General features: G+C 49.4%; 1 protein-coding gene and 1 long non-coding RNA gene across 2 annotated transcripts in view; one reads left to right on the top strand and one right to left on the bottom strand.

Moving 5' to 3' along the window:
• Positions 1-20798, bottom strand: part of LOC149455976 (uncharacterized) — a 66667-nt gene extending 45869 nt beyond the window's left edge. Inside the window, exons 1-7 of the mRNA XM_089685647.1 lie at positions 20673-20798; positions 17877-17971; positions 17226-17360; positions 17016-17139; positions 14003-15159; positions 1220-1242; positions 877-1131 (exon numbers count right to left, since the gene is read on the bottom strand). Of these exons, the coding sequence (XP_089541773.1) occupies positions 877-1131; positions 1220-1242; positions 14003-15159; positions 17016-17139; positions 17226-17360; positions 17877-17960 (1778 nt within the window). The 5' untranslated portion in view covers positions 17961-17971; positions 20673-20798. The remainder of the gene's footprint in view (positions 1-876; positions 1132-1219; positions 1243-14002; positions 15160-17015; positions 17140-17225; positions 17361-17876; positions 17972-20672) is intronic.
• Positions 164-7948, top strand: LOC149455977 (uncharacterized). The gene is made up of 5 exons (XR_016313975.1): positions 164-1320; positions 1402-1466; positions 3455-3667; positions 5464-5539; positions 7063-7948. It is a non-coding gene; the product is annotated as an uncharacterized LOC149455977 (long non-coding RNA).
• Positions 20799-22678: the final 1880 nt, after the last annotated feature.

Genomic DNA, 22678 nt, shown 5'->3' with positions numbered 1-22678 from the left:
GCCAGGATGAACGACCACCAAAAGAGGCGCTGCTCTCCCAGCCAGCGCATGTGCAGTAGAGGTTAGAGACCACCTCGCTCTACGCTTCTCCACAGACCACGGCTCCTGAGGCGTTTTGCCTCGCCCACATAGTCTTCCGTAACTAAGCTTCAGGGGGTGGGGGCAAAACACGTGAGTGGGCGTGGTCTGCGGAGAAGCGTAGACTGAGGCCGCTTCTTACCTTTGTTGCAGCTGGTTGGAGGCGGAGTCTCTTTTGTTTATAGGTCTGTGGATGATTGCATTTGGACATCGGCACCCCCACTCCTGAAGACCAAGGGAAGAATCCCCTCTCGTTGCTCAGAGTGGTGCAACAAGATCTTTTCCAGGTTGCAAAGAGCTACAGTTGTGTGACGTAACTCTGTTACATTCCTATCTGGTGATGTGATGGCAGACTTTTTGTTTTAAGGTCAGAATTGGAACAGCGAATGCTGGGAATGGTGGAGGTCATCAAAAAAACATGCGGTGGCCACTACTCTGGGGCTGGAAAGGGTTCATTTCTCAGTTAACCTGCCCCACTGAGGATCACTGTGAGTCTGCTGTTGCTTTGATTGCTGCCTTGTGAACTGGAAAATGTCCCACATTTCCAGACCACCAACAGAAGAGGGCGTGGTGGACGGGGCCCATAAACAATATCTTCATTAGTGGAATGTACCGTAAATCGTTCACACAAGAAATTCTCAAAGCCCTGCAGACAAAGCACACGTTTAGTGGACACGGCAACTTGGGTGAGGGCTACAAATCGGGTATGATATTTGTGAGGTCCGGGGATCCACCGTTTGGCAGGTCGAATATTTCCCAGCTGTAGTTTGTGGTGGTCAGCTAGGAGGCGGTGACAACGTCCGAGGGTGGTAATGGGATTTGACATGGGCCAAAAACTTCCCCGTTCTGACAAAGCCCATCCCGCACTCGGCACAGAAGAAGCGTTTCTCCACCCGGTGGATCTTCTGGTGGCGGGTGAGGACGGAGCGGCTGACGTAACTTTTGCCGCATTCGGGGCAGATGTGCGGCTTGAGTCCGGTGTGGCTCTTCCCGCACTCAGAGCAGATGAACTGTTTGTCCCTGATGTGCATCTTCTTGTGCCTCATGAACTCTCTATGATGTACGATTGTCCGGGGTTAAGAACAGAACATTCCATTTTTTTTTTAAAGTTGAACCTTGTCCACAGCTACCATGTCCATACCTCATGCAGTTCTCACATTCTCTCTGAAACAGACAGAAAATTGTCCAAAGATCCAAAGGAGCTCAGGAAGAAGTTCACCTTGAACCATGACAACAGAGACGGTAAGACCTTTCCTACAACAATGAGATTCAGCCACACGCTCATGAACTCTTCCATTAGGGTGATACTTTATTTTCTTTCAGTCATTCAGTCACAAGATTACAGTTCAGAAGTGGCAGGTTAAACGTGAACTATGGTGACAGAGACGGTAAGACATTTTATCACGTACCTGGTGATGGAGGCCAATGGAGAGAGGGCTTCCCTTGCGGCTAAGTTCCAGACTTCCCTGGAGATGGGACAGAAGGAGTCAGGCCCAAAGTAGCACGGGTCACCTGTAGGAGTGCTGGTCAGAGGTACACCCAGGAGACCTGGAGTCTGCAGACAGGTGGTGCCCGTGAGAGGTATGCAGGCCTTCAAGGTAGCAGAGGACCACAGAGTAGTCAGTTAAAAACCAAGGTCAGATGCCGGGTGGGGATTGGAGCAGACGTAGTCAATAGGATAGCCGGGGTCATAAACAGGAGAGCAAGTGTGAATATCCATTATCCGTGCCAGGGTCAGATCAGGAGAGCAGATGAGAATATTCGTTAGCCAAGCCGGGTCAGACCAGGAGAGCAGGTGAGAATATCTGTTAGCCAAGCCAGGGTCAGATCAGGAGAGCAGGTGGGAATATCTATTAGCCAAGTCGGGGTCAGATTAGGGGAACAGGTGAGAATATCTGTTAGCCAAGCCGGGGTCAGATCAGGACAGCAGGTGGAAATATCCATTAGCCAAGCCAGGGTCAGATCAGGAGAGCAGGTGAGAATATCTATTAGCCAAGCCAGGGTCAGATCAGGAGAGCAGGTGAGAACATCCGTTAGCCAAGCCGGGGTCAGATCAGGAGAGCGAGTGAGAACATCCGTTGGCCAAGCCGGGGTCAGATCAGGAGAGCAGGTGAGAACATCTATTAGCCAAGCCGGGGTCAGATCAGGAGTCAGGCAGAGAAGGAACAAGCCACATCGGTAACAGGAGATCACAGTAGCAAGGGAACATGGACAAAGGTACTGGGAAGCCAGAGATCAACCAGCAATCTGAGTGATGGGCTTCCTTATAAAGGCCGTCTGGCGCCAAACTGGGCTAATGGGTGCATAACTACGTATGAGCCAGTACACATGCATGTTCCGGCTCTTGTCCGTGACCCAATGCAGGAATCCCAGGTCTCCGAGTACCTCTGCTGTAGATAGAGCCCTGACACATTTCCTACAAACATGAGATCTCTCCATACAATCACACTCTTGCTCTAGTAATGTGCAATTGACCGGGGCTACCAACAGAAGAATAAACTCCTTTTCATTTTGTAACGCTGAATGTTGTTGATGTCTTCCATGTCTACACCCCCATGATCTTCTGTAGACATGTGGGTGTAGGCGTACTGCTCGGACCTTGCCCTGAATAACTGTACGATAGAGCAACTAAAAGAAGCATCCCGGACAGGACTCCATGGTTTCTAGGCATATTGCCCAGTCTGATGTTCTTCACAATGAAGATGCAAGACAAAGTGATATTTAACGATACGTAGTCACCCAATCCCAAAACACGTCGATCTTTCATGCCTCCAATTGGACAGTTGCATACTGTCAATGGGACAGAAGTTCTACTGTAATCCATTTATTGCTCCATTTCGGCGATCCTGTGTGAATTGTAGCCTCTGTTTCCTGTTCTTAGCTGACAGGAGTGGCACCCGGGGTGGTCTTCTGCTGCTGTAGCATGTTACAACATGACGGGGACTCGTTACGACATGTAGGCATGATGTCAGGAAGACCTACGTCACATTGGTGGGTCTGGAGGTTTGCTATCAACTACTCAGAACTTGGGATAATAGTCTGCAGGAGAAGACACATTTCTTTCAGGTTCCTCCAGATATCTACACAGAACTGAACTGAAAGGACCACTCTTCACCGTGTGATGGTTGGGTGACCTTGCAGGCTGCCAATCATTGCACTCCGTATAAAGTGCTGGAATCTGAGATCACTTCCTCAGAGCCACAAAGATCTGACCTCCACCATGACCTACAAGTACCAGTACTCCCACTTTACGTGACGTGTTTCAGTGTGGAGAACCACCCTGAGAGGTACTGAGAATAATTGTAGAGACCTGAAATCCAAAACATGGAAGCTGGAGAAGAAATCTCTCTTATTTGGTTTGTGTTTTTTTTTATAGTTTTAACTGCACCATGAATGAAAAGACCTGCCAAGCAATCCGCTCCATCCTAACTTCCACCAGGACTCTGAAAAGACTGTGGGTGTCCTTGTATTTCTATGATAGAAGGTCGTCATTGGAAGCAGATCGATTGTGTAATATACTCAGCCTTCCGGGCTGCTCCTATTCTAAGGAGGGCGATGGAGGAGGACACTGGGAGCTCCATGATTCCAGGTGAGGACGCAGAGACCTGCATGGGGTTCTAGGAGGTGAGGACAAGGGTACCCATCCATGCAATGCTCTTATAGCTCCTCCCAGTACCGGAACCATTGTGTGCTGAGCAGGGAAGATATCATTGAGGTGTCTACAGCTCTGGAGGGTCATGTCCAACCAGAAGGAATCCCGTACCATTCTTCAGACAATTGCTTGTTTTCTGCAGGAGCTGCCAACCATACAGAAAGCCCCCCCCTTCCCTCCTCTCTTCCTTCCCTCTCTCCCTCCCTCCTTCCTTCCCTCCCTCCTGTCTTCCTTACTTCCCTCATTCCTTCCTTCCCTCCTTCCTTCGCTCCTTCCTTCTTTCCTTCCTTCCCTCCTTCCTTCGCTCCTTCCCTCCTTCTTTCCTTCCTTCCTTCCCTCCTTCTTTCCTTCCCTCCTTCTTTCCTTCCCTCCTTTCTTCTTTCCTTTCTTCCTTTTTCTTCCTTCCTTCTTTTCTTCCTACCATCCTTCCTCCCTCTACTCCCCTCTTTTCCTTCCTTCCTGTCTTCCTTCTTTCCTTCACTCCTTCCTTCCTTCTTTTCTCCCTACCATCCTTCCTCCTTCTACTCCCCTCTTTTCCTTCCTTCCCTCCTTCTTTTCTTCCTTCCTTCCCTCCTCCTTCTTTCCTTCCTTTCATCCTTCCTTACCTCATTCTTAACTTCTTTTCTTCCAACCATCCTTCCTCCCTCTACTCCCCTCATTTCCTTCCTGTCTTCCTTCCTTCCCTTCCTTTCCCTCCTTTTCCTACCTTTCTTCCTCCCTCCCCTCCCCTACTTTCCTTCCTTCCATCCATTCCCTTCCTTCCTTCCTCCCTTTCTTCCTTCCTTTCTTCGTTCCTTCCTTCCTGTCTTCCTTCCTCCCCCTTCCTGTCTTTCTTTCTTTCCTTTTTCTTTCTTTCTTCCTTCCTTTCCTTCCATCCCTCATTCCTTCCTCCCTCCCCTCTTTCCTTCCTCCCTCCCGCCCCTCCTTTCCTTCCTTCTTTTCTTCCCTCCTTCCTCCCTTCCCTTCTTCCTTCCTCCCTCAATTCCTTCCTCCCCCCTTCCTGTCTTCCTTCCTTTCCCTCTTCCCTCCCTTCCTGTCTTCCTTCCTCCCCCCTTCCTGTCTTCCTTCCCTTCTTCCTTCCTCCCTCCCTTTCTTCCTGTCTTCCTTCTTTCCTTCCTCCCTCACTTCCTTCCTTCCCTGTTCTCCTCCCACCACGTCCCTCTCGGTTCCTCTGCATTCTGGAGGAGCCAATGGCGATGCAGAAGACTAGAGCAGCTGTCTATATACCTCTAGCACATCTCCTGCCTATTGGTTGGCTGTCACCCTGGTGTCCCAGTGGCTCCCCCTCCCTGTCTTCCCTTCTTCTTTCCTTCCTCCCTCCCTCCGTCTTCCTACCTTCCCTCCTTTCCTTCCTCCCTTCCTGTCTGCCTCCCTTCCTGTCGTTCCTCTCGGTTCCTCTACATTCTGTTGTGGAGGAGCCAATGGCGATGCAGAAGACTAGAGCAGCTGTCTATATACCTCTAGCACATCTCCTGCCTATTGGTTGGCTGTCACCCTGGTGTCCCAGTGGCTCCCCCTAGCTGTATGGCGGAGAAGCTGGGAAAGGATCTGGGACTTGGTTATAAGAATACATGATGTCCACGTCCGATAGTCAAGAAATGGAAAATGTTTTCTCTACTCTATCCATAGTGAACAGAGAGAAGCTCCACCCCCTCTACACACCATAATTCTCTTCGTATGACTCAACTGCAGGACGGGTTCTCAGAATAATCCTTTCTGTCTCTTCTCTTTAGTTTGGGATACATCAAGCTTCAGTACACGAGTCCCAACCAGTGAGGTTCCAGCCGGTGAGGTCCCCTGTGACACTCGGTAGGTGGTCAGGTCATAAACGAGGAGAAATCGCATACCGGCCCAGATGGTAATACTGGAACGATGCAGATTAATCTTTCGACAGCATCCCATAAACTGAACCGTACGCCATTTTAATCTAAAGAACCGGTTCCTTCCAATCTCTGTTCTCACGCTCCGTAGCCAGAAAAGCCTCTTCTGTGCTCCTCTCTGATTTGGTTTCACTTCCCGACTCCATAGGTAAGCTCCGCCCTCTGCCGTTCCCTGTCCAATTAGAACGCCTCAGTGTCTGGTAGGGACAGTGTCATAAGAGAGGTGGTCTGCACTTGGTGGTCCTTAGCCAAGACAGGGTGCATCAGGCCTAAGGAACAAAGTGACACTAAATCAGAGAGGAGCACAGAAGAAGCTGAGATGATTGCTAGATTGTGGTGTCGTCTTTAAGGGAGGACAATCACTTTCAGACTGGAGTACGGTTGGTAATTCTCTGTACGATTGTTTGGAAAGTATAGCTGGTGGATGTGGCTTCACCTAAAGCGGACCCCATTCTTTTGAGGCCAGCTAGTCTACTGGTGCTTGGCTGCCCCGGTGTGGCTGCATTGCTAACACGCCACTAAGTGGCCCAGCCACCTGAGCCACCAAGGGATTTCCAGGGAGCAGGCTTGGGTGAGTGTGACACTGGTGGAGTCTCAGGAGAATGTGGAATCGGGAGCATCTCTGGAGAGCATGGCACTGGCAGTATCCTGGGAGGGTGGGAACTGGCATTGTCCTGGGTGGGAACTGGCAGTGTCCTGAGAGGGTGTGGCACTGGCATTGTCCTGGGAGTGTGGGAACTGGCAGTGTCCTGGGTGGGTGTGGCACTGGCATTGCCCTGAGAGGTTGGGAACTGGCAGTGTCCTTGGAGGGTGTGTCATTGGAAGTGTCCTTGGAGGGTGTGGCACTAGGAGTGTCCTGGGAGGGTAGGAACTGGCAGTGTCCTGGGAGGGTGGGAACTGGCAGTGTCCTGGGAGGGTGTGGCATTTGCAGTGTCCTGGGAGGGTGTGGTACTGGCATTGTCCTTGGAGGGTGTGGCACTGGCATTGTTCTTGGATGGTGTGGCACCTGGCAGTGTCCTGGGAGGGTGTGCCACTCGCTTTGTCCTGGGTGGGTGGGAAGTGACAGTGTCCTGGGAGGGCATGGCACTGGAAGTGTCCTTGGAGGGTGTGGCACTGGCAGTGTCCTGGGAGGGTGTGCCACTGACAGTGTCCTGGGAGGGTGTGGCACTGGCAGTGTCCTGGGAGGATGTGGCACTGGCATAGGAAGGATCAGAGTGCCACCTACTGTATGAATATTCCAGTAAAATATTTAATTAGATACAGAGGATCCAAAAGGTGTTTCAGGGGCCCACCAATCCCTCCATCAGGGCCAGTGCAGTGATAGTGTATCAGTGTTCTGAACTATACAGGGATGACAGAGCTTCTGCTGAGGAGATCCAGTGCCAGACTGACGGTAAATGAGGATTTCTGAGCGCTGGAGAGGAAATGTAATCCAAATTTTGTTTTGTTTAGGTCAATGAAGCCTGGAGCTCTCTCTTCATCTACAGCGGAATATTCCAGAATGATCTGTATGGTGATCTTCTCATTGAAGGTTGGAGAGCTCCATGGAAGCCCGGAGCTCTCTCTTCATCTACAGCGGAATATTCCAGAATGATCTCTATGGTGATCTTCTCATAGAAAGTTGGAAAGCTCCATGGAAGCCCGGAGCTCTCTCTTCATCTACAGTGGAATATTCCAGAAGGATCTCTATGGTGAACTTCTCATGAAAGGTTGGAGAGCTCCATGGAAGCCCGGAGCTCTCTCTTCATCTACAGCGGAATATTCCAGAAGGATCTCTATGGTGATCTTCTCATTGAAGGTTGGAGAGCTCCATGGAAGCCCGGAGCTTTCTCTTCATCTACAGCTGAAAATTCCAGAATGATCTCTATGGTGATCTTCTCATTGAAGGTTGGAGATCTCCATTACATCCCGGAGCTCTCTCTTCATCTACAGTGGAATATTCCAGAAGGATCTCTATGGTGAACTTATCATGAAAGGTTGGAGAGCTGCATGGAAGCCCGGAGCTCTCTCTTCATCTACAGCGGAATATTCCAGAAGGATCTCTATGGTGATCTTCTCATAGAAGGTTGGAGAGCTCCATGGAAGTCCGGAGCTCTCTCTTCATCTAAAGTGGAAAATTCCAGAATGATCTCTATGGTGATCTTCTCATTGAAGGTTGGAGAGCTCCATGGAAGCCCGGAGCTCTCTTCATCACTTACCTGCAGGCTATAACCCTGGGAGGTTTTCCACCTCAGTGCCGGAGGAGACAATAAGGTCTCCGTCCAAGGCTCACTTCATGTGGAAGTTCACCCACACTGCATTAAAGTGTTTGTAAGGCCAAAAAAAAAATTTTTTTTAACTTTTTTTGTCTGTTTCAGTCATTTTTATTTAGTTTTCAATAAAACAATATGAAGTAACAATACCAAACCCAGTAGTGAACCGCCAAAGTCCGTGTATATAGGAGCACTGACATCAAAAAGGGGCTAACCAAAATCCCATAATAAGTCCAATAGTTCTAGAAAACTAGATAATGAACACAAATTCAGCGCTCACAAGACATAGAATGGGATGGTGGTATGGGGTGTAGTGGAAGGAAAAATGGGAACTGACTTGGAACACAGAAGATAATGTAGAAGAGTCACTGGGTGGAAAGGTCCATAGGATAGGCAATGGGAGGAGAAGGCAGACCAAGGAACCAGGGCACCTGGGTGGGAGCCGGCAGGCCTCGTCAGGGATGCTGAAGAACCTATGTGACCGGAGTGGTGGCGGTTTAAACACAGGTGGTGCGTCCTGAGGCTGATGATGGAAGAAGGGATGGATCAAAAGGCAACAACCTGGGAAGGGACTGGCAGATCTTTGTCAAGGATGTGGGGAATCCCTCGAGGATAAGCAGAAGAAAGGGAGGGCGCCAGGTCGGGAGGAGTAAATTCAGTGAAAAGCTGTAAAAACGGAAGACTTACATCAGAGATTCCTTCAGTCGGCATGTTGAGTGGAAGGACCAGCAGAGGAGCGGGATGATTGTGCAGTCAAGTGGATGGATCGGTGACAGCAGTGGGACTATGCAGGGAACAGCATGCGACTCGGCGATGTGTGTTCAAAGTTCCCGCAACGCCTCCTTTCCACGGCACCTGTCATCAACACATATCACCGAGTTGCGAGCTGTTCCTTGCATGATCCCACTGCTGTCACCGATCCTTCCACCTGACTGCACCACCATCCCGCTCCTCTGCTGGTCCTTCTACTCCATGTGCCGAATGAAGGAATTCCAGATGTAAATCATCCGTTTTTACATTTTTCACTGAATTTACTCCTCCCGACCTGGCGCCCTCCCTTTCTTCTGCCACTAGTTCTAGAAAACCATGTCAAGGTGGTCAACAACTAGGAGTCCATTGTTGTGGTTTAAAACCAGCCATGTTCTAGGGTAAGACCAATCAACATTTGGTCTATGAGGCAGATTGATACTGTAGATGTGGCGGAGAGGTTCAAGTAAGACTAAATCTGCCCACCCAACCTGGGCAAGTGATAACAATGGATGAAAAGTCAACTATACCATACCATATATAATAGCCACAGGGCCTCCAGCCAGGTGGTGGACACATCCACAATGGGGTCTTTAGTCTATTGAAACCCGTATCATCGTCTTCAAGGCATCTTGTGACATATGGCGCCTAGACAGTAACATTGAGTTGGAGCTAGAAGTCCGACAACAACCTCCTCGTATGGCCTCCAAGTGACCACCTTCCATGATGCCCGGACAGGAAGCTGAGAGCAATAAAGGTTCAACACAGGTCCTCATCCTTCCCCACTCTATCCTAAACTAAATATGGTGGACAGCTTTGTACGTCAGTGTTAGGATTTTGAATTTGATCCGTTGCGCAATCGGAAGCCAGTGGAGGGATTGGCAGAGGGGGGTGGCGGAAATGGAGCGGTTGGAAAGGTGAATGAGTCTGGCAGCCGTATTCAGGATTGACTGAAGCGGGGATAGCCAGCGGCGAGGCAGGCCAGTGAGGAGGGAGTTGCAGTAGTCGAGTCGTGATATGATGAGGGAGTGGATGAGCTGTTTAGTGGTTTCTGTGGTTAGGAACGTGCGTATTTTGGCGATGTTGCGGAGGTGGAGTCTGCACGAGTTTGTTAAAGATTGGACTTGGGGCTGGAAGGATAGGTTGGAGTCCAGAATGACACCAAGTACTCTGGCCTGTGCGGCGGGTTTGATGGTGGCGTTGTTGGATGTGATGGAGAAGTCAATGGGGGGTGGTGTCCGGGCTGGGGAGAAGACAAGAAACTCGATTTTGAAGAGGTTCAGTTTAAGGAAGTGGAGCGACATCCAGTCTGATATGTCGCTCAGTAGGTGTGTGATTTGGGCGGAGACCGAGGGGGTGAGGTGGGGGGTTGAGAGATAGATTTGTGTGTCATCGGCATAGAGGCATATGTAGAGCCTTCCTCCCTGCTCACCTGAAGAGGAGTGAGTGAGGAACCAATGTAACACAAACCAATCATTTCCTGTGTGTGCCTGATGTCACCACCAATCACCGCTCACCGACCCAGAACCAACACCAAGAGAAGTACATCTCCACATAGGAAGAATGACTTCATCTAGCTGGGCAGAGCTGTGATGGAACAGGAGTCTGGAATGGGCCCACCTTGAGTAAGCAGCTATCATACCTCAGCCTCAAGGAGGAGAGTGGGAGGCCCTGTCAGTATGTAGGAGGTCCTGTCAGTATGTAGGAGGACCTGTCAGTATGTAGGAGGATCTGTCAGTATGTAGGAAGCCCTGTCAGTATGTAGGAGGACCTGTCAGTATGTAGGAGGCCCTGTCAGTATGTAGGAGGATCTGTCAGTATGTAGGAGGCCCTGTCAATATGTAGGAGGATCTGTCAGTATGTAGGAGGCCCTGTCAGTATGTAGGAGGCCGGGCTGGACTTCATGTGTGGTTGGATGTGTGCGGATTTGTAATACAGGGGAAGGGAAATGATACAACTCTTCTGAAGAGGAATCTTTGCATGAGCCAGAAGGACCTCTGCACCAGCACTCCACCTAGTCACCAAATAAGCCCCAGAACTCCCACCTGGACCCCAAAATTCATCACTGCCTACCTACAAAATCATCTACCACCCACATCACACTACCTGCCCCAGCACTGCAATAAAATTCAGTACTAGCACCCAACTTGGTCCCCCAAAATTCAGCACCTGCACTCCACCAGTCCAAACTAAGCACCAGAACTCTACACGGCCCCCAGTACTCGCCCCTAACCTGAGCCCACCCAATTCAGCCACCACTGTGCCCCAGCACTTTGTGTTCCCTCCATCACCCAGAAATATCAGTTCATACAAAGTTTCCTAGTGACAGGTTCTCTTTATTTATAATGAAGGAAATGCGTATTTGCTCCCCTGCTGATGTTGAATGTTCGCCCACTCACATAGAAATGATCGGTCTAAAAATCGAATGTTCGGTGTATTGTAACACTGAGAGACAGAATAGAACAACAAATTCAGCAGATATGCATGTCTAACAAATGATGACTGATTTGCATGTTCATGAGGGAAATAAGGATTTGATCCCCTTCACAAAACATGACTTAGTACTTGGTGGCAAATCCCTTGTTGGCAATCACAGAGGTCAGACGTTTCCTGGAGTTGGCCCCCAGGTTCGCACACATCTCAGGAAGGATTTTGGCCCACTCCTCTAGGCAGATCCTCTCCAAGTCATTAAGGTTTGGTGGCTGACGTTTGGCAACTCGAAAATTCAGCTCCCTCCACAGATTTTCAATCGGATGAAGGTCTGGAGACTGGCTAGGCCACTCCAGGACCTTAATGTGCTTCTTCTTGAGCCACTCCTTTGTTGCCTTGGCCGTGTGTTTTGGGTCACTGTCATGCTGGAACATCCATCCACGACCCATTTTCAATGCCCTGGCTGAGGGAAGAAGGTTCTCACCCAAGATTTGACGGTACATTGCCCCGTCCATCGTCCCTTTGCTGCGGTGCAGTTGTCCTGTCCCCTTAGCAGAAAAACACCCCCAAAGCAGAATGTTTCCACCACCATGTTTCACAGTTGGGATGGTGTTCTTGGGGTCATAGGCAGCATTCCTCCTCCTCCAAACACGGCGAGTTGAGTTGATACCAAAGAGCTGGATTTTGGTCTCATCTGACCACAACATTTTCCACCAGTCCTCCTCTGCATCATTCAGATGTTCAGTGGCAAACTTCAGACGGGCCTGGACATGTGCTTTCTTGAGCAGAGGGACCTTGCGGGCACTGCAGGATTTCAGTCCTTGTCGGCGTAGTGTGTTACCAATTGTTTTCTTGGTGACTGTGGTCCCAGCTGCCTAGAGATCATTGACAAGATCCTCACGTGTAGTTCTGGGATGATTCCTCACTGTTCTCATGATCATTGACACTCCACGAGGTGAGATCTTGCATGGTGCACCGGAACTAGGGAGACTGACAGTTGTTTTGTGTTTCTTCCATTTGGGAATGATTGCACCAACTGCTGTCACCTTCTCACCAAGCTGCTTGGCCATAGTTTGGTAGCCCAGTCCAGCCTTGTGTAAGTCTACAATCTTGTCCCTGACATCCTTGGACAGCTCTTTGGTCTTTGCCATGGTGGAGAGTTTAGAATCTGATGGTTTGATTGCTCCTGTGGACAGGTGTCTTTTATACAGGTAACAATATGAGATTAGCAGCACTCCCTTTAAGAGACTGCTTCTAATCTCAGCTTGTTACTTGTATGAAAGACACCTGGTAGCCAGAAATCCTGCTGAATGATAGGGGATCAAATCCTTATTTCCCTCATGAACATGCAAATTAGTGCATAATTTGTTAGACATGCATTTCTGCTTGAATTTGTTGTTGCTATTCTGTCTCTCAGTGTTACAATACACCGAAAATTCTATTTTTAGACCGATCATATCTTTGTGAGTGGGCGACCATTCAACATCAGCAGGGGAGCAAATACACATTTCCTTCACTGTATCTAGGGGACGTCCTAACGTTCGCACATCTCCAGCACTTTCTGAGGAACCGATCTGTGGTCATACATGTTGTTGGGTTCCTCATGGGAAGAATCCGGACGGTACACTCAGGGGAGCTGCCCAGGAGACATTGAATACTCAGAAACGATCGTTTTATCAGCTTTATCTAAAATCAAATAAAATGAAAAGGTATAAATATCATCCGCAGCATAGAAAGTCCTCGGGGTCAGGGTTAGGTCAAGTCAGTTCCGGGGGGTTTAATATTTAGGACATTCCCCCCGGGGTCCTAGTCAGAAGAGCCTGTCTTTCGGAACAGGCAGTCCCTTGGCAAGTTTAGGACAGTCCTTCCAAGGTCACAGTCAGTAGAGCCTGTTTCTCTGTGCCGCAGACAGAACAGGCAGTCCCTTGGGGCCACATTTAGGACAGTGCCCCTGGGTCCCATTCAGATGAGCCTGTCCCTAGGGGCCCACAGCCAGAACATGCAGTCTATTGGAGCCACATTTAGGACAGTCCTCCATGGTCCCAGTCAGAAGAGCCTGTCCCTCGTGGCCACAGCTAGAACAGGCAGTTCCTTGGGGCCACATGTAGGACAGTTCTCCAGGGTCCCAGTCAGAACAGCCTGTCCCTCGTGGCCACAGCTAAAACAGGCAGTCCCTTGGGGCCACATTTAGGACAGTGCCCCTGGGTCCCAGTTAGAAGAGCCTGTCCCTAGGGGGCCACAGCCAGAACATGCAGTCTATTGGGGCCACATTTAGGACAGTCCTCCATGTTCCCAGTCAGAAGAGCCTGTCCCTCGTGGCCACAACTAGAACAGGCAGTCCCTTGGGGCCACATGTATGACAGTCCTCCAGGGTTCCAGTCAGAAGAGCCTGTGCCTCGTGGCCACAGCCAGAACATGCAGTCTATTGAGGCCTCATTTAGGACAGTCCTCCATGGTCCCAGTCAGAAGAACCTGTCCCTCGTGGCCACAGCTAGAACAGGCATTCCCTTGGGGCCTCATTTAGGACAGTCCTCCATGGTCCCAGTCAGAAGAGTCTGTCCCTCATGGCCACAGCTAGAACAGGCAGTCCTTTGGGGCCATGCTTAAGACAGTCCTCCAGGGTCCCAGTCAGAAAAGTCTGTCCCTCGTGGCCACAGCTAGAACAGGCAGTCCCTTGGGGCCACATGTAGGACAGTCCTCCATGGTCCCAGTCAGAAGAGCATGTCCCTCGTGGCCACAGCTAGAACAGGCAGTCCCTTGGGGCCACATATAGGACAGTCCTCCAGTGTTCCAGTCAGAAGAGTCTGTCCCTCATGGCCACAGCTAGAACAGGCAGTCCTTTGGGGCCATGCTTAAGACAGTCCTCCAGGGTCCCAGTCAGAAGAGCCCCTCCCTCGTGGCCACAACTAGAACAGGCAGACCTTTGGGGCCACGCTTAGGACAGTCCTCCAGGGTCAGGATCTGAATTTCAGCCCCATGTGGATCCTCTGGTGGGCCCTCAGCACTGACTTGGTGGTGAAGCTCTTGCTGCAGTCAGGGCAGCCGAACGGTTTCTCTCCGGTGTGGACCTTGTAGTGGGAGATCAGGTTGGACTTCCTGTTAAAGCAGCGGCCACACTCGGCACAGCTGAACGGTTTTTCCCCCGAGTGGATCTTCTGGTGTTCATTCAGCGCCGACCTGACGATAAAGCAGCGGCCGCAGTCAGCGCACACGAAGCGTTTGTCGCTGTGCAGCTTGGTCTGGTGGCGCAGCAGCTGGGACTTGGCCATGTAACTCTCGCCACACTCGGAGCAGGAGAAGGGCCGCTCCCCTGTGTGGTTCCTCCGGTGTATGACCAGGTAGCCGCGGCTGGAGAAACCTTTGCCGCACTCTGCGCAGATGAAAGGCTTCTTCCGGATGTGCGATCTTTGGTGGACAAAAAGATTTGATCTGGTGGATAGAGTCTTCCCGCATTCGAAGCAAGGCCACCGCTTCCGCAGGTTGTTACCGGAGGCCGATTCCATCTTGATATGAGCCGATATGTATTGTCCGTGGTGGGTGTAAAGACCGCTATTCAGAAAGTCCTCTTCATCCCAAGACATGGGCTCCCCTTTAATAGAGGAATGTCGGGAACAATCCAGGGGGACCAAAATGTCCGACTCTGGGATATGTTCCTCTTCATCTGAGAGCGGCTCCGCCTTAATATGAGGGGTTGGACAAAGTCTCCTGTCTGAAGATGCCAGATTGTCCATGTCCAAGTCTTTACACAGGCTGGGTTCTGCCTTCACATGGCTAGGCATGACCGATGTGTCATCTGTAGGTATCAAGGTGCTCATACGTGGGGGACCTGGTTCTTGGCTTGGGGGCAGCTCTGACTTAACCTGACCGGATGGGGTCAGTTTGTGAACGGTCGGGGGTGAGACGTCTTCCTGTGAGAGACTTTCTTCTTCACAGGAACCGGAATCCTCCATGATGATCCGACACGTATACTGTGCGCAGTCTCGGGATGCATCGTTTTCCGTGTCTGTGAAGATCCCTTCTTCACTGGAAATAGAGTCCTCATGATTGTGAGCATCCGGGAGATCCTTGTCTTCCCTCCATGCCAATTCCTCCTCCATGTTTTTGTCCAGTGCAGATGCATCTATCGGTAGAAACAAAATTATATAAGATTGGGTTTACGGGGTCATCGCCAGAAAAACAGAACCCTTTCATGACCCCCTCAGCATGGCCCAGTTGGTGGACACCTGACCATCACACTTCCAAGACCTTAAACAACATCCCAATCTAGAACCATGGCTATTGTTATGGAGCTGTCCCAGCCCAATGAGAAGGTGCCTCCACCATGGTCATTACTATGGAATTACCTCCATCCCCTATGGCCATCATGAAATTGGCCCCTTTTGTGGGTATACCATCCTCCACTCCTCTCCACACAATTTTGGAGGATGTCTGTGGGAATTTGTGCCCATATATGAGGTCAGGTACCGATGCTGGATGAGAAGACCTGACTCACATGTTGGGCTTCACATTGGGCCCTAAAAAAAGACCTGGCACACATATGGCATTCCCATTCATTCCAAAGGTGTTCAGTAGGTTGGGATCAGGGTTCTGTGAAGGACACTAAAGTTTCTCCACCCTAAACAGGTCATCTATGTCTTTATGGAGCTGGCTTTTTAAACAGGGGGCAGTCATGCTGGAAAAGAAAAGCATCTTCACCAAACTGTTACAACAAGGTTACGAAATATTGACACCTATCCAACGTATAATCACATCTATATGAGCTTGCGGGACATCCCATCCCAAAATGGCTACTGACTGGGAGTTGCCCCCCTTGCGGCTAGAACATTCCCCACTCTTCTGGGAAAACTATCCCCAAGAGGTTGGAGGGGGTCTGTGGGAATTTGTGCCTATATATGAGGTCAGGTACAGATGTTGGATGAGAAGACCTGGATCACCATTGGCATTCCAATTCCAAACTGGTCATCCATGTCCTATGGAGTTGGCTTTCTACACAGGGGACAGTCATGGGGGAACAGAAAAGGGTCTTCACCAAACTGGTCATCCATGTCTTTATGGAGCTGGCTTTGTACACGGGGACAGTCATGGGGGAATAGAAAAGGGTCTTCACCAAACTGGTCATCCATGTCTTTATGGAGCTGGCTTTGTACACAGGGGACAGTCATGGGGGAACAGAAAAGGGTCTTCACCAAACTGGTCATCCATGTCTTTATGGAGCTGGCTTTGTACACGGGGCAGTCATGGGGAGACAGAAAAGGGTCTTCACCAAACTAGTCATCCATGTCTTTATGGAGCTGGCTTTGTACACGGGGGACAGTCATGAGGGAGACAGAAAAGGGTCTTCACCAAACTGTTACCACAAGGCTGGAAGAGCATGATTTGTCTCCAATGTCTTTGTATGGTGGAGGATTACCAAGACCCTTCACTGGACACACCTAAACTCTACATACTTTGGGCCAAAGAGAGTATTTAGGGTGAACACAGCCTGGTTGAAGTCTCGGGAAATGAAGGTTGGAAATATATAGTCATCACTAACCACGCAGAAGCCCGGATCAGAACTCAACACTAGGAGGAGGAAATGAAACCTTTTGAAATTTGCCAATTTTCCATGAAGTTGGAAGAACGGGAATCTCTAAAGGTCTTCATGGACCAATCAGGAGATGCCTAAGAAGGGGGCTTTGGGGGTCATGATTGGCTATTTATCCCCAGTCATAATGGTTACTTTCCATTCATTCAATCCCAAAGGATCAGTTCCATTAAACCTATCTGGTTGGTGCATTCACCATTTGGCGGTCACTAGGACTGAGATGTCCATGGAAGATAAAAAACTGGAACCTTCTTATATGAAAAACATTCTTCACAATCAACATAAATATTTTTTCCAGCAATACGAGGGGAAATCCCCCATCTTCCACTCTTCACCCACCACACGTGCTGAACCCCATAATACACCCTCACAATAATCACCAAATGTCTTACCTGGATCCGGGAGGGTGTGGTGGTCCTCCATCATGACGTCCTTGTAGAGATCCTTGTGTCCTTCTAAATACTCCCACTCCTCCATGGAGAAATAGACAGTGACACCCTGACACCTTATAGGAACCTGACACACACAATGATACAGTCACTATCCAGACACATCCCTTGTCTGTTACTGGAGAATGTCCCAGAATTCCCAGCACTGCTCACCTCTCCTGTCAGCAGCTTGATGATATTATTGGTCAGTTCCAGGATCTTCTGGTCACTGTCCCCCTTAGGTTTCAGGGACTGAGGTGGAGGAACCATGATGGTGAGATGATCACCTGACTTCACAGGAGGAAAACTCTGTAATAAAATAATAACAATATCATGTGACCTTCCTCCTCACCTCTCCGGTCAGGTCTGTGTGATGTCATGTGACCTCCCAGAATCCTCCTCACCTCTCCGGTCAGGTCTGTTTTATTAATAGAGATGAGTGATGTCATGTGACCTCCCAGAACCCTCCTCACCTCTCCGGTCAGGTCTGTGTGATGTCATGTGACCTCCCAGAATCCTCCTCACCTCTCCGGTCAGGTCTGTGTGATGTCATGTGACCTCCCAGAATCCTCCTCACCTCTCCAGTCAGGTCTGTGTTTTATTAATAGAGATGAGTAATGTCATGTGACCTCCCAGAATCCTCCTCACCTCTCCGGTCAGGTCTGAGTGATGTCATGTGACCTCCCAGAATCCTCCTCACCTCTCCGGTAAGGTCTGTGTGATGTCATGTGACCTCCCAGAATCCTCCTCACCTCTCTGGTCAGGTCTGTGTTTTATTAATAGAGATAGAAGTGATGTCATGTGACCTCCTAGAATCCTCCTCACCTCTCCGGTCAGCAGGTAGATGATCTCCAGGGTGAGGTTGAGTATGCGGTAGGTGATGTCATTCTGGTCCTTCTCCATGTCCATCCAGCACTGATCTAGGAAGGTATTGTATATATTACACAGTGCTGATGGGTAAAATGATGATTGCCGGGGTGATGCCTTCCTCAATGACTTCTCTGCCTGGCTACCCTACTCTTTCTCTTCCGAAATTCCCGCAATTCTCAGAGACTTCAACATCCCTGGTAATACTAACACTCTGCTACTTCTAAACATCTCAGGCTGACCTTCTCATTTCACCTGAAGCAATGGATACACAATGGCCACACAATGGTTACGCAATAGCTACACAATGGTTATACAATGGTCACACAATGGTTACACAATGGCTACACAATGGTTACACAATGGTTAAACAATGGCCACACAATGGCCACACAATAGATACAGGCTTCTACTCACTCTGATGGAGACACCCTTGACCTCATATTCTACCTATGCACTCCATGCAACCTCTTCAACATTCCTTTTCCTCTCTCTGACCACCATCTTATTAGTTTCCCTCTCTCCCCATCTTCCACTTCCTCTCCCTCTAGCCGCCTGACGGTTACCCGTAGAAACCTTTATTACCTCGCTTTTTCCTCGGGCCTACAACTCAGTCTCCTCCTCTCTTCTTCTCCTTCCATCAGGGTCCTCCAAGGCTTTATCCTCGGACCTACAACTCAGTCTCCTCTTCTCTTCTTCTCCTTCCATCAGGGTCCTCCAAGGCTTTATCCTCGGACCTACAACTCAGTCTCCTCCTCTCTCCTCCTTCCATCGGGGTCTTCCAAGGCTTTATCCTCGGACCTACAACTCAGTCTCCTCCTCTCTCCTCCTTCCATCGGGGTCCTCCAAGGCTTTACCCCCAGACCTACAACTCAGTCTCCTCCTCCCATTGGGGTCCTCCAAGGCTTTATCCTCGGACCTACAACTCAGTCTCCTCCTCTCTTCTCCTCCTTCCATCGGGGTCCTCCAAGGCTTTATCCTCGGACCTACAACTCAGTCTCCTCCTCCTTCCATCGGGGTCCTCCAAGGCTTTACCCCCAGACCTACAACTCAGTCTCCTCCTCCCATTGGGGTCCTCCAAGGCTTTATCCTCAGACCTACAACTCAGTCTCCTCTTTCCATCGGGGTCCTCCAAGGCTTTATCCTCGGACCTACAATTCAGTCTCCTCCTCTCTTCTCCTCTTTCCATCGGGGTCCTCCAAGGCTTTTTCCTCGGACCTACAACTCAGTCTCCTCCTCTCTTCTCCTCCTTCCATCGGGGTCCTCCAAGGCTTTAACCTTGGACCTACAACTCAGTCTCCTCCTTCCATCGGGGTCCTCCAAGGCTTTATCCTCGGACCTACAACTCAGTCTCCTCCTCTCTTCTCCTTTTATCGGGGTCCTCCAAGGCTTTATCCTTGGACCTACACCTCAGTCTCCTCCTTTCTTCTCCTTCCATTGGGGTCCTCCAAGGCTTTACCCTCTGACCTACAACTTAGTGTCCTTCTCTCTTCTCCTTTTATCGGGGTCCTCCAAGGCTTTATCCTTAGACCTACAACTCAGTGTCCTCCTCTCTTCTCCTTTTATCGGGGTCCTCCAAGGCTTTATCCTCGGACCTACACCTCAGTCTCCTCCTCTCTTCTCCTTCCATCAGGGTCCTCCAAGGCTTTATCCTCGGACCTACAACTCAGTCTTCTCCTCTCTTCTCCTACTTCCATCAGGGTCCTCCAAGGCTCTATCCTCGGAACTACAATTCGGTCTCCTCCTCTCTTCTCCTCCTTCCATCAGGGTCCTCCAAGGCTTTATCCTCGGACCTACAACTCAGTCTCCTCCTCTCTTCTCCTCCTTCCATTGGGGTCCTCCAAGGCTTTATCCTCGGACCTACAACTTAGTCTCCTCCTTCCATCGGGGTCCTCCAAGGCTTTATCCTCGGACCTACAACTTAGTCTCCTCCTTCCATCGGGGTCATCCAAGCCTTTATCCTCGGACCTACAACTCAGTCTCCTTAGAACTTCAACTCCGTGTCCTCCTCTCTTCTCCTTCCATCGGGGACCTCCAACGCTCTGTCCTCAGATCCCTTCTATTCTCCATCTACACCTCCCCCCCCAGGGTCAGTTCCCACCGTCCTCTCTGCTCCTTACTTCCTTTTCACATGCTCATCCCCAGGACTTCTCCCATCCTCTGGAACTCCCTACCCCCAAACCATCTATATCCTACTCTGTCCCCTCTTTTAGGTGATCCCGGAACCTCATCTGTATAGTGAAGTCTATCCTGCCTCCACCCAACAACTGAACCTCAAAGTTCTCCATCCCCTCCCCCACCACTGTTATCACCTTTTGTATCACTTGTCCCTCTCCTCTAGATTGAAAGCTCTTGGGACCAGGGCCCTCTTTTCTGGTAATGTCTCCTTTGTATTGCACCGCTCTGGCTCCATATAAATCCTGAATAATGATGATAATTAGCACTTTGTCTCTATTATTGTTATTGATATCTGCAGCGGCGGGACGATTTGTAGACCAATGGGGGCCAGGCTGATCTCTTCCCTCCTCCTCCACATTACAATCCTCATAGTATAGAAATATCTCCCCATTATAAAGCCTCAGGCTCCCCACCTGCCCAGCAGCCAATCAGGTGCTGGCTCTCCACTCCAGCTGCTCTCTGATTGGCTAGCCTGCTGCTATGGGAAAAAACTGGGCCCCTGGATGCGTGATTGGGGGCCCCCCATGACGTCCTGTATTGAAGACCCCCCTCCAGATCACCCCCAGCAACACTGACCTGCAGCCCACAGCCACTGACAGTGGGGGTCACTCTACTTCCGGGTCATGGCAAGCTCTGCTCATTTGCGTTCCACGGAGCTTCCGCCTCGTGCGGCTCACATGCGTTTCAGATCGTTCGGTCACCTCCACCGCATGTGTTTCACAGTACTTCCGCCTTGTGCGTTTCACGCCTCTTTCCGGCAGCGAGGCCTTCTAGAGGACACAGCGCCATCTGGCGGCTCCACGACACAGCGCCTCCCATATTTTATCTTCTTATTTATACAAATGTATTCTGTGTTTTATTATATTTATAGGATTTATTTATTGACACGATTCCTGTCCATATACTCATTATATATATAGTCCGTATACTCATCATATATATATATATTTTCCGTACACTCATCATTTATACTCATTATATATGTATAGTCCGTATACTCATCATATATATTCATTATATATATAGTCAGTATACTCATCATAAATATATATATATATATATAGTCAGTATACTCATCATATATATATATATATATATAGTCCGTATACTTATCATATATATTCATTATATATACTTATATAAATAGTCAGTATACTCATCATATATATATATATATATATAGATCATATATATAGTCCGTATACTCATTATATATTTATATTCCGTATACTCATCACATATACTCATTATATATATATATATAGTCCGTATACTCGTATATATATTTATTGATATTATGTATAAAATTGTATTTATATATTTTCTACATGTATTACATCAATGTTTTTATTATAATGTATAAAAATGTATAAAACTTAAAAAAAAGTTATATATAAAAATAGAATGTTATGCATAATAGTAATAAATACAGATACATTTTTTTGAGTATAATAATAAAAACCAAACATTTTTAAATAAGTAATACCACGCAGCGTCTCCCAGAGTCACATCCACCAACCAGGTGGTGCCAAGAACCAGAACTTCCTTCCTACCAACCCAAGGAAGACTCGGCCTGTCGCCTCAACAGAACGTTCCTCCATCCTTCTGCCCAGCTCTGGGAGGGAATCGTCCTTCATTGTATGACCTGAGGTCTCCCTATTATTGGGAGTCTATTCTCTCCATGTCACCTCAGTCAGTCCTCTCCACCTACAACCGGACATGGGTGGAGAAAATGGATGAAAGCCTCCAGAATCTCCACCTACAACCGGACATGGGTGGAGATGGATGAAGGCCTCCAGAATCTCCACCTACAACCCGACATGGGTGGAGATGGATGAAGGCCTCCAGAATCTCCAAATACAACCGGACATGGGTGGAGATGGATGAAGGCCTCAAAGATCTCCACCTACAATCGGACATGGGTGGAGATGGATGAAGGCCTCCAGAATCTCCACCTACAACCGGACATGGGTGGAGGAGATGGAGGAGGGCCTCCAGAATCTGTTATGAATGTCTTCCCTCCATATGGTGTCATGTCCATCCTCTGCCATTTGTCCATATGTATACAATGGAATGTACAAAATTGTAATGTATGGGGGGGGGGGGTCTGCCTTGAGAAGGGGGTAGGTGACCCTAAAATGTTAGGTTTGCAACCTCAATTCCTCCATGCAGCACCTTCATTTCATACACAGCCTTCTATATGCATGAACATTGTGTATATACATCAGAGCTCAGGGGTCGTGGAGGTTCTGTGTGTCCCCTTCATCAGAGCTCAGGGGTCGTGGAGGTTCAATATGTACCCTTCATCAGAGCTCAGTGATCGCGGTGGGTGGGGTGGTGCACCATTATGGCAGTCAGAGATGAATGCTCGGAATGCAGAGCTCAGCGCCCCATCCAACCACCGCAGCTTTCAGCCTCTGCCGGCAGTGGGGATGGACAGCGTACCACCGGAGTCTCCTGCTCCGGGGCTGAACCCTCACTAAGCAGGAGGCCTGAGGTGTGCAATGGACACAATCCCTTTGTGTAACCCCCAGAGACCTTGTGAAGGCTTTGCCCCTATCGATAGGGACCCCCCCGTAGTG

The sequence above is a fragment of the Staurois parvus genome, unplaced genomic scaffold, assembly GCF_062004578.1.
Source record: "Staurois parvus isolate SC_StPar_1 unplaced genomic scaffold, SC_StPar_1.0 ptg000380l, whole genome shotgun sequence".
NCBI lineage: Eukaryota > Metazoa > Chordata > Amphibia > Anura > Ranidae > Staurois > Staurois parvus.
This window is presented reverse-complemented; position numbering and strand designations above follow the sequence as displayed.